The sequence below is a fragment of the Hibiscus syriacus genome, unplaced genomic scaffold (genome assembly GCF_006381635.1).
Source record: "Hibiscus syriacus cultivar Baekdansim isolate YM2019G1 unplaced genomic scaffold, ASM638163v2 tig00116971_pilon, whole genome shotgun sequence".
NCBI lineage: Eukaryota > Viridiplantae > Streptophyta > Magnoliopsida > Malvales > Malvaceae > Hibiscus > Hibiscus syriacus.
This window is the reverse complement of record NW_024063495.1, coordinates 7726945-7740085: the sequence shown is the minus strand read 5'-3', so window position 1 is coordinate 7740085 and position 13141 is coordinate 7726945. Positions and strand designations below refer to the sequence as shown.

Below are 13141 nucleotides of genomic sequence, written 5' to 3'. Positions count from 1 at the left end.
AACGGGTTGTTAGAAATAGCCCAATTCACCTAGATGTATAGTGTTTCACAAAATGCTCACATGGTATATCTGGCCTAGTGGGGGAAAACGTTCAACGCTTCGAGACAGCGATTATTGGTGGATAGCAAAGTATAAATCCAAATCCAAAACGGTTCCAAACATTGCTAAACTGTTATTTAATACAATTGTATATATGGTCACAAAGGGAGCAACAATTTCAACTTCACTACCATATGGATGTGTCATCACCCATCTGTTGAAGAAGAAAGAAATTGATTTTTCGCATGACGCCCCTGTTTGATTAACCTGCAAGATTGACATGTTATTTATTAAAAAAAACGGGATATGATTTTGTTGAAAAGCTCGGTTGGAAGCGTGTCAAGGAGGTCGGATTAGATCAAGAGAGGGAGGAAATGGACCCCATTGGCCATGAAGACGAGCAAGCAATTGGAGACGCAATGATGGAAGAAGCTCCAGTTGGAGAGTATGTCACAATTAATACCGTGATGGAATACATGGTCAATTTTCAGGATCATATTGATTCCCTTGTGAGTGGAATGCGAGCCGATATTTCATCATTGCGCGATGAAGTCTCCATATTGCGTGACGAATTACATCAACGACATCAAACGAGTTAGGTAATTCATTATTTATAGTTCTAAACATTTACACGTTCTGAAATGTATTTTATTTTCTTTTAACATATGTGGACAACCAAGCGGTCAATGAAGATGAAGATGACGATGAAGATGAAGATGACGACGATGATGATGATGATGATCCAAACAAGTATATCGTGTCTGCAACGCTGCCTTTAAGAAAACTTTTAATTTTTGATCTCAATGGTGTCCTTGCCTACATCCCAATATTGTCTGCAGGTAATTCTGTTCTTTTGTATCCATTATTTTAACATATAAGCGTAGAACTTTAATCTCATTTTCTTCATGTTGTAGATGTTGTCATCAGAATAGGATTATTTGAATTTATGTAATTTTGTGTAGACAATTTTGTTGTTGCCATTTGGTCTTCCAAGATGAGGTTAGAACTGGTGAGCAATAGAATTATTGTAGCCAAAATCGTTAATATACAATTGAATGTTAACATTCAAACTTGATTACAATCTCAAGCATAACGTCGACCGTGTACTTGAGAAACTACCTTTATTTTCTGAGCATTTTCTATTTGTTTGGGTAAGATGAATGTCATTACAGTTTGCTGACTTTTCTTTGTCTACAATTCCTACATATTTATGTTCGACTGTTTGTGAACAGGATCAAGCAAAATGCAAAACATATGATAATGTTACCTACTGTAAAGATCTCAATGATGTTTGGAACGCGTGTCCTAATTTTAACGAGCTAAATACACTTTTGGTCGATAATTCAGCGGAAAAAATGATTTATAATCCGGTAAGTTGCATTTATGCAATATGTTTTTCCAGTTAAACAGGTTTTCATACATTGATTATTTTAACAATTTATGTGTTTATATAGAAATACAATTACATATGTCCATATACCTTTGATGTTGATTCCCATTCGAACGACAGTGCTCTAGGTATGATACAAATTTATTCATGCTTATGCGAATTTAGTTTATGGTTAGTAAAATTGCACCTCATTAGTTTGATAATTGAAATTATTTATATATGTCTTCAGAAAAAGGCGGAAACATACGAGAGTATTTGGAAAATTTGTTGAAGGCGCCTAATGTTCCGGACTTAGTTAGAAATAACCTTTTTTCATCAGTTTAATTTCATTGCCGGTACATTATTTGAACATTGTTATGTATGTATCTTTTGGTTTGATTATATTGTGTGTATATTTTCATTAATTATTTCATATTTGCTTCTCTATATACATATACATTTGAGGATTGTTGAAATATCAATACTAGTTATTAATGTATTTTACATCTGCGTGCAAATGTATCGAAACACATTATTAAAGAAATATTTTCTATGATCTCCACAACAAAGTTTTCATACTTAGAAATATTGGCATATTTATAATCGTTTTCTATAATGTATTCAAACTTAAAGTTTCCTATAAAGTGTCGATCCATATATAAAAAGTAACAACCCAAAAAATATTGAAACCCATAATTATAATGTAATGGGTAATTTTTCAATATAACCGGTATAAATATACCGATTTTATGAAAAATATGTCTACAACATTTATCGACACTTATTAGTATTGTGTCGATATTTTTTGTCCAGAATGGATGCCAAAAAGGGTGAACCTACAAAGTGTCGATACATTTTCATAGAGTGTCGATCCAAAAGGGTTGCAAGCATAAAGTGTCGATACATTTATTAAAAGTGTCGATCCCAAAAACATCGAAACCCATAATTATAATGTAATAGGTAATTTTGTAATATAATCGGTATACATATACTGATTTTATGAGAGAATATGTCTATAATATGTATCGACACTTATTAATATTGTGTCGATAATTTTTGTCCATAATGGATGCCAAAAAGGGTGAACGCATAAAGTGTCGATCCCAAAAACATCGAAACCCATAATTATAATGTAATAGGTAAATTTACAATGTAAACGGTATAAATATACCGGTTTTATGAGAGAATAGGTATACAACGTGTATCGACACTTTGTTGAAAAACCCCAGGTTTTATTGGCTATGCTGTCAACATGATTAACCTGGATAATCCCAGTTACAAAACTGATTCCGGCCATGATTGCGGGAGACTATATTCTACATATTGTTTGGCATTTATGTAATGATGCGGATAAAATATTAAACGGTCTCGTAATCCACAATAAAAATAGACTAAGAGAGTAGATTTTGTAAATATAGAGTTAATTTTGTATAATTTACATTATACTCAAACTGAGCTTGACTTGAGGACATGTTAGTTTGTTATGTCCCTCACCGTTGCAGTACCCACATCGTCTAATTATCTTCTCGACCTTGTTCTTCGGTACTTTTTTTCGCTTGCGTTGTTTTCGTTGAGGGTCACGAACGTTGTTTACTACAATGCTCTGGTTGACTGAATAATTCAAACCAAACGAGTTTTCTAATTCTTCTATTAGTCTTTTCATCTCATCTCTTGCGGTTTTGAAAGACTCGTCTATCTTTGATGCAATGTAGCATAACCTACTTGACGTTGAACGTAGAGTAGCGAACCGTGCCATTTGCATTACTTTTGGAGACACATTCAAGTCAACATAACTTGGTGCAGAAGCCTTCTCATCATTAGTCCACCTACTTTGAATCAAAGTCCCGGGCAAATATATGTAATCCAAGTGCTTCAAAATATGAAGTTGATGGTGACACAGAAGTCCAACGGTCTTGAATTTTTTGTAGGAGTAAATTAGGGTTTTCGTACGAGAATCAAAACTAATTTCAAATTTCCTATTTTTTTTCTTTGTACTTTGACAAAATATAATGTTGGCATTCATCTGATAAGGACTGAATCTCTGCCTCAATCCGGTACAATGTCTCCCGTAGAAGTTCATCTTGGAACGCACGAAAAGATTTACGGGTAAAAATCGTAGCAGCATGGTTTTCAAGGTCGAACAATTTTGTGATCTGGAAGGGCTTCGTATGAGAACTTAAGTAATCCGCTTTCAACTCGTTCATACGCATTCTACTAATTCCATCTTCAATTGCACGAACAACATCTAAATATGTCTTCTTGTGTTTCAGTGCAATCGCTAGTGAAGCATTCATAGACTCGCACATTTGTGTTGAGCGAATATTGGCAAAGAAATGACCGGTTCGATATGCTTGTGCCCATAAGTGTCGTGTATTTCCCTTCTCAATCACACATGGATGCTTTTCGACATTGAATTCTGAAACAACCGAACGCCATTGAATATCAATTTCCTCGGTTGTCCACCAGGAAGCCATGCATTTTGAGAATGCTGCCGTAAATTTTGGGTCACCAATGTTAGCTTGTGCATTGCGAGAAAGATGCCAATAACATAATATGTGCTTAACATAAGGGATAACAGATTTGATAGCCCTCTGCATTGCTCTATCCCCATCGGTGACAACTGAAATATGTGATTTATTCATCATGGCTTCTAAAAAATTCTGTAGTACCCACTCAAAAGATTGAGACGTCTCGTCAACGATTATGGCAGTGGCAAACACAATTGTGTTATGGTGATGATTGACACCGACAATAGGCATAATTGGTCGACCATACAAATTATCTTTGTACGTTGTGTCGAACGCAATTACATCACTGAAGCATATGTAATCCGATCTCGATGTAGAATCCGACCAAATAAGATTATATAATGCCCCTGATTCGTCTACCGAGTATGTCATAAAAAACCTGGGATCATCATGTTTCTTATAATCAAAGTAGGCAATAAGCGCATTCACATCCCCATCGACGACTTCCTTTGCTTTACCTCTTTGAAGTGCATTGTAGAGGTCTTTATGTGTAAATCTAACATTATGATAGCCCCCTGCCTGCTGCGTTAAATAGTTCATTACTTGTGACGTGCCAACACCGACCTCTTTCAATGTTGTTGCCTCATCGATATCAGCCTTACTTACAGCTCTATTAGAACGCATAAATGGTGTCATAGCAGGTGTGCACAATGCATGATTATGTTCCTGATAAGACTTACTTATAACCCACTGATCGTTTGTATTTGTTGCTGTAACTATGACTCTAGCCTTACATCCTGTTCTTGTGACTGACGTATGAGCACGTTGACGATTAACAATATTGACTTTTGATGCTCGAAACCCTTCTTTGGAACAACAAAATTCTTATGTCTTCACATTCTCTTCCACGTCAAGCCGTGTTGTTCCCTTACGTGCACTAAACCCATGTTCCCGTGCGAATCCCTTGTAAAAGTACCAAGCTTGATCACGTGAACAGAAGAGCTGACCAACCAATCTGTCAGATTCATCAACATTATGTACTTCATGACATTCCTCGGTTGGCTTAACATTGTCTACATCAGTATGATCCATGGCAAAAATTTTGTTGTGCAAGTTCAGTGAATTGATGGAGATGTAAGCAAAGGTTCATTGAACATGTTTCAGTCGTGTTGCTTTCAATAGGATGTGGTATTGGTAGTGGTAGTTAAAGGGTGGGTACAACATTAAATTTGCAATACATATTTAGGTATGTACAATAACTACCTAAATATGTGTCGATACATTTTATACAAGTATCGACCCAAAAAACATCAAAACCAATAATTATAATGTAATAGGTAAATTAACAATGTAACTGGTATAAATATATCGGTTAATTAGAAAACATGTCAACATAATGTATCGACACTTGTGTAATTTGTGTCGATACTTATTGTGCATGATGAATGCACAAACGAGGTGCACGCATAAAGTGTTAACACTTGATAAATTTGTGTCGATACTTTTGGTTCAAAATGAATACAAAAAAGGGTAAATTTTCAATGTAACCAGTATAAATATACCGGTTTTATGAGAGAATATGTCTAAATAATGTATCGACACGTTGTTAGTTTGTGTCGATACTTTTTTCCAGAATGAAATATAAATGTCCAACCAGGTGCAAGCATAAAGTGTCGATACATTTAAAATTGTATCGATCTAAAAAAATATCGTAACCGATAATAATAATTAATAGGTAAATTTGTAATGTTACCGGTATAAATATATTGGTTTACTTCGAAAATAGGTCAATACAAGCGCTACCTATTACATTATATAAGAGTTACCTAATATGTTATTGTATTTGATAATATTTCCGGTTAAATGCCTATTACATTATATAAACGCTACCTATTACATTATATAAGCGCTACCTAATATGTTATTGTATTTAATAATATTTTTAGTTAAATAATATAATATTACCGGTTAAAATTTTAACCAGTCATTTGTTTAATCAATTACGCCGTTTTTTAACCGGCGCACAGCATAACTATCCCAGCAAGAGACCTGAACCACCAATCAAACTCTTAAAAAACAGCCATAATCAGCTGGCCGAATCTGCTTATTAAGTATTTATGACCTTTTACTCGGCTTCCATTAATTTGTCAACCCACTGTTGAATCATTAAGTGTCTTTTTATTTTTAGCAAATTCTGATGCTTTTTACAAGTAGCATCCATTTCGGAAGTTCAAGGCTCTTGCTTTTCTGCAATACCCTTTGGCACTATTCACCATGTCCCTGACGCCTAGATGGAGCAGAAAGAAACCCCATTTCCCTTTGCTCGCGGTTCTTCTCTTAGTTTTCATAACTTGTTCGATCCTCTACAATGAATTCAACATTCAACAAATCCATGAAAGCCCGGATCATGGTTCTGCTCGCAGCACTCAAGGAATTTCATTTACTTATGTGAAACCAAATCTTCCCAAAGGAGCTTCAGGTGTTGTCATCCATCTTCATTCTCTACTGTTTTTTTCTCCCCTTTTCTTTGAATTTCAACCCAAAAGATTTATTTTTTAGAAAGATTTTTGGTGTGTTTGACTTACTGGGGATTTGGATATCTCTCTATTTATGTGGGGCTTTAGAGGTTTTGGATAGATTCAGCAGTTGCAACTCGACTAAGAGCTACAGTGGGAAGAAAATCCGGTGGGTGAATCCGGATGCAGAGTCGGTTCGGCGGCGGAGTACAAGGCAAGAGAGTTGTGACGTGTTCTCCGGCAAATGGGTGTTCGATAACCAATCGTATCCGCTTTACGAAGAGTCCAGCTGCCCGTATATGTCGGACCAGTTGGCATGCCATAAGCATGGAAGGTCAGATCTCCAGTATCAGCATTGGAGATGGCAGCCTCATAACTGCAATTTGAAGAGGTAAAATTCCAGTTTCGTTTATTTTTTTTCTCATAGGTTAAAAACCATGTCTTGGATTTGCTTATATGTTGCATTGTAGGTTGATTCGAATGCAGAGGCGTTGCTAATTCAAGAGTACTTATTGATATGATATGAATTTGATGTATTGGCATCACAACTAACACCATGTGAAGAATGGCATGTGATTGAATTGGGGGTTAATATTTTGGCCTTTAGATAATGGAACTTTCTGTCATTTTTACTCGTATTTGCTTACTATATTGGTTTCAAGCTTTTAATGATGGTAGCATAGTCGATAAATTCAAATACAAGGTGTTGCTAATTCAAGAGTACTTAATTGATATGGATGTGAATTTAGATGTGTTGGCATTGCAACTAATACTATGTGAAGGATGAAATGTGGTTCTTATTGTCTCTGGTGTGTAGGTGGAATTTGATCGGAATGTGGGAGAAGTTGAGAGGGAAAAGGCTAATGTTTGTCGGGGATTCACTGAACCGAGGTCAATGGATATCAATGGTGTGCTTGTTACAGTCGGTGATCCCGGCAAATAAGAAAACTATGACTCCAAATGCTCAGCTTACCATTTTCAGAGCGGAGGTAAGTCAGGAACATCCTCTAAGAGGGTTAAATAGAAAGAAAAAGAACTGCACGTAGTTATATAATGGTGATCAGTTTTTTTGTTTAAGTTCCTCTGTGCTATAGATTTTGGAAATCTGATAGTACAGTATATCATTGCTGCTCGTGTCATTTGCAGGAATACAATGCTACGGTGGAATTTTTCTGGGCTCCACTTATGGTTGAATCTAATTCTGATGACCCAGTTAATCACAGATTGGCTGAACGGATCATCCGTCCGGATTCAGTACTTAAGCATTCATCGCAGTGGGAGCATGCGGATATACTAATTTTCAACTCGTATTTGTGGTGGAGACAAGGCCCGGTGAAATTGTTGTATGTTTGTTAACTGAGGCCTGAAAGGTTCTAGTTTAGCTTTAGGAAAGATGCATATATGTTTGAAGATGTACTGAATTCCTAGTATACTTACCTACTGTTGCAGGTGGTGTTCTGAGAAAAACAGAGCCTGTGAGGAGCTCGATGGTCTAGAAGCCATGGAGTTGGCCATGAGCACTTGGGCAGACTGGGTCGCATCGAGAGTCATTCCGCTGAAGAAACGTGTCTTTTTTGTTACAATGTCACCAACCCATTTCTGGTGAGGGTCTTTACCCCCAAATTGAATTGTTCTGTTTCTCTCATCTCGATAATTCGCCCGGTGAAAGCTTGCAAACCTATCTAATTGCTGTAAATCATAATATAGAGCTATTGGCCACAGCGTGAAGTTATTTAGTATGCCTTGCTCTTCTCATTTTCAATCGAGGGCACTTTTAAGAAACTTTGGCCTATATTTGCTGACATTTTGCCATTAATCAGGAGTCAAGAGTGGGAACCTGGAAGCGAAGGAAATTGCTATAACCAAATGAGGCCCATCACTACAGAGGGATATTGGGGAAGTGGTTCCGACTTGCCGACCATGCGCATGGTGGATAAAGTGCTTTCCCATTTGGGTTCGAAGGTATCTGTTATCAATATTACTCAGCTCTCGGAATATCGAAAAGACGGTCACCCTTCTATTTATAGAAAATTTTGGGAGACACTGAGCCCCCAGCAATTGGCTAACCCTGCAAGCTACTCTGATTGCATACATTGGTGCTTACCGGGTGTGCCTGATGTGTGGAATGAATTGATATTCCACTTTTTGTAAAAGTTAGTGAACAATTGAAATTCTTTCGAGTGTCTTTACATATAGCAATGAGAGAAAAAAAGGGTTTAATTGTGAATTCCTTGCCATTTGGAACTGGAATGAGAATGACAACCCTTTGGGACTTGGATAGTTGAGTGAAATGATTGCTTATCATGAGCTATCATGAGAACTAAATTCTGTGTAAAATTTGAGGACCATAAACTATTAGGAGAGAATGATATTTGCATTATCACAACCGTGAAGAGTTAAATTGGTCAAGTTCTTTAGAGGTCTTGGTTCAAGCTCTACGTGTTAATGTAGTTGTGTTTGCAGGTGCATATTGTCAATAATTAAAAAAAACTCTGAATAGATACCATCTTTTCTATAAACATCATGTGGCTTGAGAAAGGATATAACATGGCATGTTGTTATTTCTATTTACGAAGATTATATAATCAAAATAATAAAAACAAAGTATATATATTTCTCCATAACCAACAAGGAGGAACATGAAACAAAGAAAACAGTTCTCCAAAATAATGAACCACCTAATCAGAGTATGACAAATTTTCCTATGGGAACCAAACGTCGTCCCAATTACATGTTTGATGTTCAACTATAATGCTAGGCAGCACATAAAACTCCTAAAACCCACTATCAGTAAAACAAAAATCACTGAATTTCGTGGCTTCTAGAAAGTCTGAATCAGCCTCGGGTCGCAGAAACTCCATAGTGTAATCCAAATCAAAGCTTGTCCCATCATTCCCACTTCTTTGAATGTAGCTCGTAGAAGAAGAATCAACTTTATTAGAATTATAATCTTTTTCTTCCTTGTTTAAGGCAAAAGGTTTTGCAATGGATATGGCTTCTGCTGGCAAACCATGGATACACTCCAATTTGTTTTTTAAGCTATTAATGCCATCACCAAGAGACGATGGAGTATTAAGTTGTTGCTGGCATCTCAAATCTGGGGGCTCATCATAAAGATTATCCAAACTGTTGTAGTTATAAAAATCATGAAATCCCTCTGGTTCAACCTCCACTTCTGCTATCATTTCATTTGGAGGCTTACAATACATATCTGAACCTGTATGCTCAGTCTTCAAGTTATCATCTTCACCAAAGATACAACTATAACCAGTATTGGATTCAATACTTACCGGCATCTCGACTTTAGCATCCTTCCAAGGCTCCAACTCCGAAATCGAAATGCTGGCATCTCGGTCTTCATCGTCGAGGTAACTATATCTTGAATTGAAGCCATTTGGTGTTGATATAGTATTTTGCGCTAGCTCTAGCTCTGATTCTGTTTCATTACTATTGAAGTTTGTCGGGATATAATAATCCGTACCACTGATCCTTAAGTGGCATTCCTCATCTTTAAGTTCATTGTGCAAGTAATCATTTGATTCCTTGATACCATTAGAGTTGTGGGTTCGCATAAAGTCATCCATTAATAATGCCTCAACTTCAATTCCACTCTCTTTATTCGAACTGCAACCTGTTCTGCTGGCTCTGGCTGCTGTTTCGTTGTCCTTTGCTATATATCCCACATCCTCCTCCATAGTAACTCGATAAAGATGGTGTTTCTCTGTCGAAATACCCTTAATGAATTCCTTTGATTCTTCAATAGGTTCTACTGCAGGGGACTCATAAGTAGTACTTGATTCCTTTTTAGCTCCTTCGTCATTCAAATCTGATGTTGAAGTAGACTCGATTGAACATATCTCAATGGTGGATGAAGCAGACACTTTGTTACCAACCGATTCCTTGGAATGCTCGTCGGGGAAATTGAGGCGAGCACGAGTACCATGCATAGCCTTGGCTGCTGCATCATAAGCAAGAGCTGCATCAATGGCACTAGAGAACGTTCCAAGCCAAAGCCTATTGTTGTTCCCTTTACTCGCTAGACAACCACTGTTGATTGGTTGCCGAATTTCCGCCACCCACTTCCCCCATATCCTTTGCCTTACACCTCTAAACTTGCATCTGGTATTCTCGGGCCCTCCTTTCCCTCTCATACACCCTTTCTTAGAACCTTTTGCAGGAACCTTGGGAACCCTTTCGAGGCCATCTTCTTCACCAAATCGAAGTTGGTTGTCGTTGTTGTACTTCCTCCACTTTTCAATGGTGTCCTCCACTGATTCACGTCCATTCCTTCTTGCCCGTGGCTTCTTATTTCTTCTAGCTCTAAAACTATCCTCCATATCAGAAGAACCGCGCTTTACTTCCATTTGCTAACTCGTACTTGATTCAACAAGTGAACAAAATGAGGAACGAAAGTATGTGTGTATATATACTAGGTACTAGTAATTTAATGAAGAAAAGAAAAAAAAACAATAGCAGAAAATTTAGCAACAGGCAAGAGCAGGGGTTTGGGTTTGGGTTTGTCCTGGAATCATGAGAAATGAACATGTTGACGTTGTAATCTATTTGTGGTTAGGGTTAGCTGATGATTTCTTGGAAACGAAGGAAAAAAACACCTGTAAGCAGGGTCGGGAAACACTTGGTTTTATTTATTTATTTTTAATGAACTATATAAATGATCTCTAATTAAATATAAATATTTTGTTTAATTTTTTAATTATTAAAAATTACAAAATAATTATTTATTTATAAAATATTAATTTATCGAGTCTCCAAATAATTAAAAAATATATAATAATCACATAATTATTCGTATGTTTTAAATTTATTATTTTTCATTGAAAAAAATTTAATATTATGAACTTGACATTAATATATTAACTAAGATATGATAAAATCTAATTTCATAACTGTTTAATTTGTATATTTATTTAAGATTTAAAGATTAGATTTTATTATATCATAATAAGAAAGTTAATGTATAGCTCATACAAACGTTAATTTATAATAAAAATAAAAAAAATTAAATCATATAAATAATTAGATGATCATTTTATAATTTTTAAAAATAAAAAATTTAACAATCCTAAAATGAATAAAAAAAATAGGAGGTGGCATATTGTGTACGGAATAAAAAATAGGGATAGAAGTGGTGGACAAAACCTAGCAAACGTAGGTGAGTTCCCATCCTCCATCGTTATCTTGGCGTAGAAGACGTGTGTTTTGATTAGAACTTTTGATTGTGGCGGCTACTTTTTTTATGTTGCATTTATTTTGGATACTTTGGACCGATGGGCATTACTCTTCTTTTCCTTTCCCGGGAGGTAGTCTTGCCCAAGATAACGTCATTCTCAACCAAATATATCCTTCATCTCGCACATTAATTACACAAATAATATAATAATATTTTGGCTTCAGTTGCTCCATAATTCCATTGAATTATTAGATAACCTACACTTGATTAAAATCTACGGAGAGAAGGCCTTAATATAAAATAAGTATTTAAATTAATTCTAAATATTTAATTTTTTTATTAAAAGTAGATGTTTAACTTTTTTAACGTTATATTTTTAAATATATAAATTATAACAATAGTTAAATTTAATAATTATTATTTGACACCGTAACACGTAACGAGTTTATAAAAGTTTATATTTAAGTAATGCCTACTAAATACCCCTCAATTCACAAACGATAAAAACAGTGCAGAAGCAAGAAGCTTAAAGGAGTTCTTTATGTTAAGAAATAAACTGAGTAACAAGTAATTTCTCTATAACCAGATTAGTGAGAATGTAAAATAAAAGCGGAAAAATAATACCCGAAATTGATAACGGAGTTCAGCCAATTGTGCTTACGTCTCCGGACTGCTGCAGATCTTTTACTATGAGAAAAAATTTACAGGTGTTTACAAAACACTCACTACTCACAAGAAAGCTCTCTAGTATTGGGAGAAAGAAATGATTTTTGGGATGGTTTTGAAGCTAAATGAGCTAGGGTATTTATAGTTAAAACTTAAGGACTTAATCTTGTAAATACCCTAAAACCTAGGGATTAATTGTGATTATCCCATTATCATTTTTCAACAAACATCTACCAAACTTTGAAAAACTATTTTTCAAAGAAACATTTACCAAACTTTGAAAAACTATTTTTCAAAGAAACATTTACCAAACTTTGAAAACCATTTTCAAAGAAACATTTACCAAACTTTGAAAACCATTTTTTCAAAGTTGGTTACCAAACTTGAAAACAATTTTAATACTTTCAACAATCTCCCACTTGAAGACTGATTTTAATTTGTCTTCACACCTAGATCAATGCAACATCTTTTCTAGTCTTGTTACTCTAGCATGCCAACTGAAGTTGAACACAACTTCAGTTTGTCTGTAGTCACCGTCTTTGTCAACATATCTGCCGGATTTTGAGCTCCACTGATCTTTTCAAGTTTCAAAATCTCATCTTCCAGAAGAGACCGGATAAAATGATATCGCAATTGTATGTGCTTTGTCCTGGAATGAAAAGACAGATTCTTTGCTAGATGTATAGCACTTTGACTGTCGCAATACAAGACATTGTTTTCTTGTTTCTTGCCTAACTCTTCCAAGAAACTTTGGAGCCAAACCATCTCCTTGCTAGCTTCCGTAACAGCGACATATTCTGCTTCAGTTATGGAGAGAGCAACTATCTTCTGTAGTTGAGAAACCCAACTCACTGCGGTTCCTCCTAGAGTATAGACATACCCTGTAGTGCTC

General features: G+C 35.7%; 2 protein-coding genes across 2 annotated transcripts; one reads left to right on the top strand and one right to left on the bottom strand.

Annotated features, from left to right (window-relative positions):
* The first annotated feature begins 6019 nt into the window (after positions 1–6019).
* Positions 6020–8748, top strand: LOC120191764 (protein trichome birefringence-like 35). Its single transcript, XM_039194684.1, has 6 exons — positions 6020–6355; positions 6501–6783; positions 7210–7381; positions 7539–7735; positions 7842–7994; positions 8213–8748. Exons 1-6 carry the CDS (start codon positions 6151–6153, stop codon positions 8541–8543), a joined length of 1341 nt encoding a protein of 446 aa, XP_039050615.1. The 5' UTR covers positions 6020–6150; the 3' UTR covers positions 8544–8748.
* Positions 8749–8981: 233 nt separating this feature from the next.
* Positions 8982–10812, bottom strand: LOC120191755 (dehydration-responsive element-binding protein 2A-like). The gene is made up of 2 exons (XM_039194677.1): positions 10151–10812; positions 8982–9760 (listed from the first exon to the last, which is right to left on the bottom strand). Exons 1-2 carry the CDS (start codon positions 10754–10756, stop codon positions 9167–9169), a joined length of 1200 nt encoding a protein of 399 aa, XP_039050608.1. The 5' UTR covers positions 10757–10812; the 3' UTR covers positions 8982–9166.
* Between the last annotated feature and the right edge of the window lie 2329 nt (positions 10813–13141).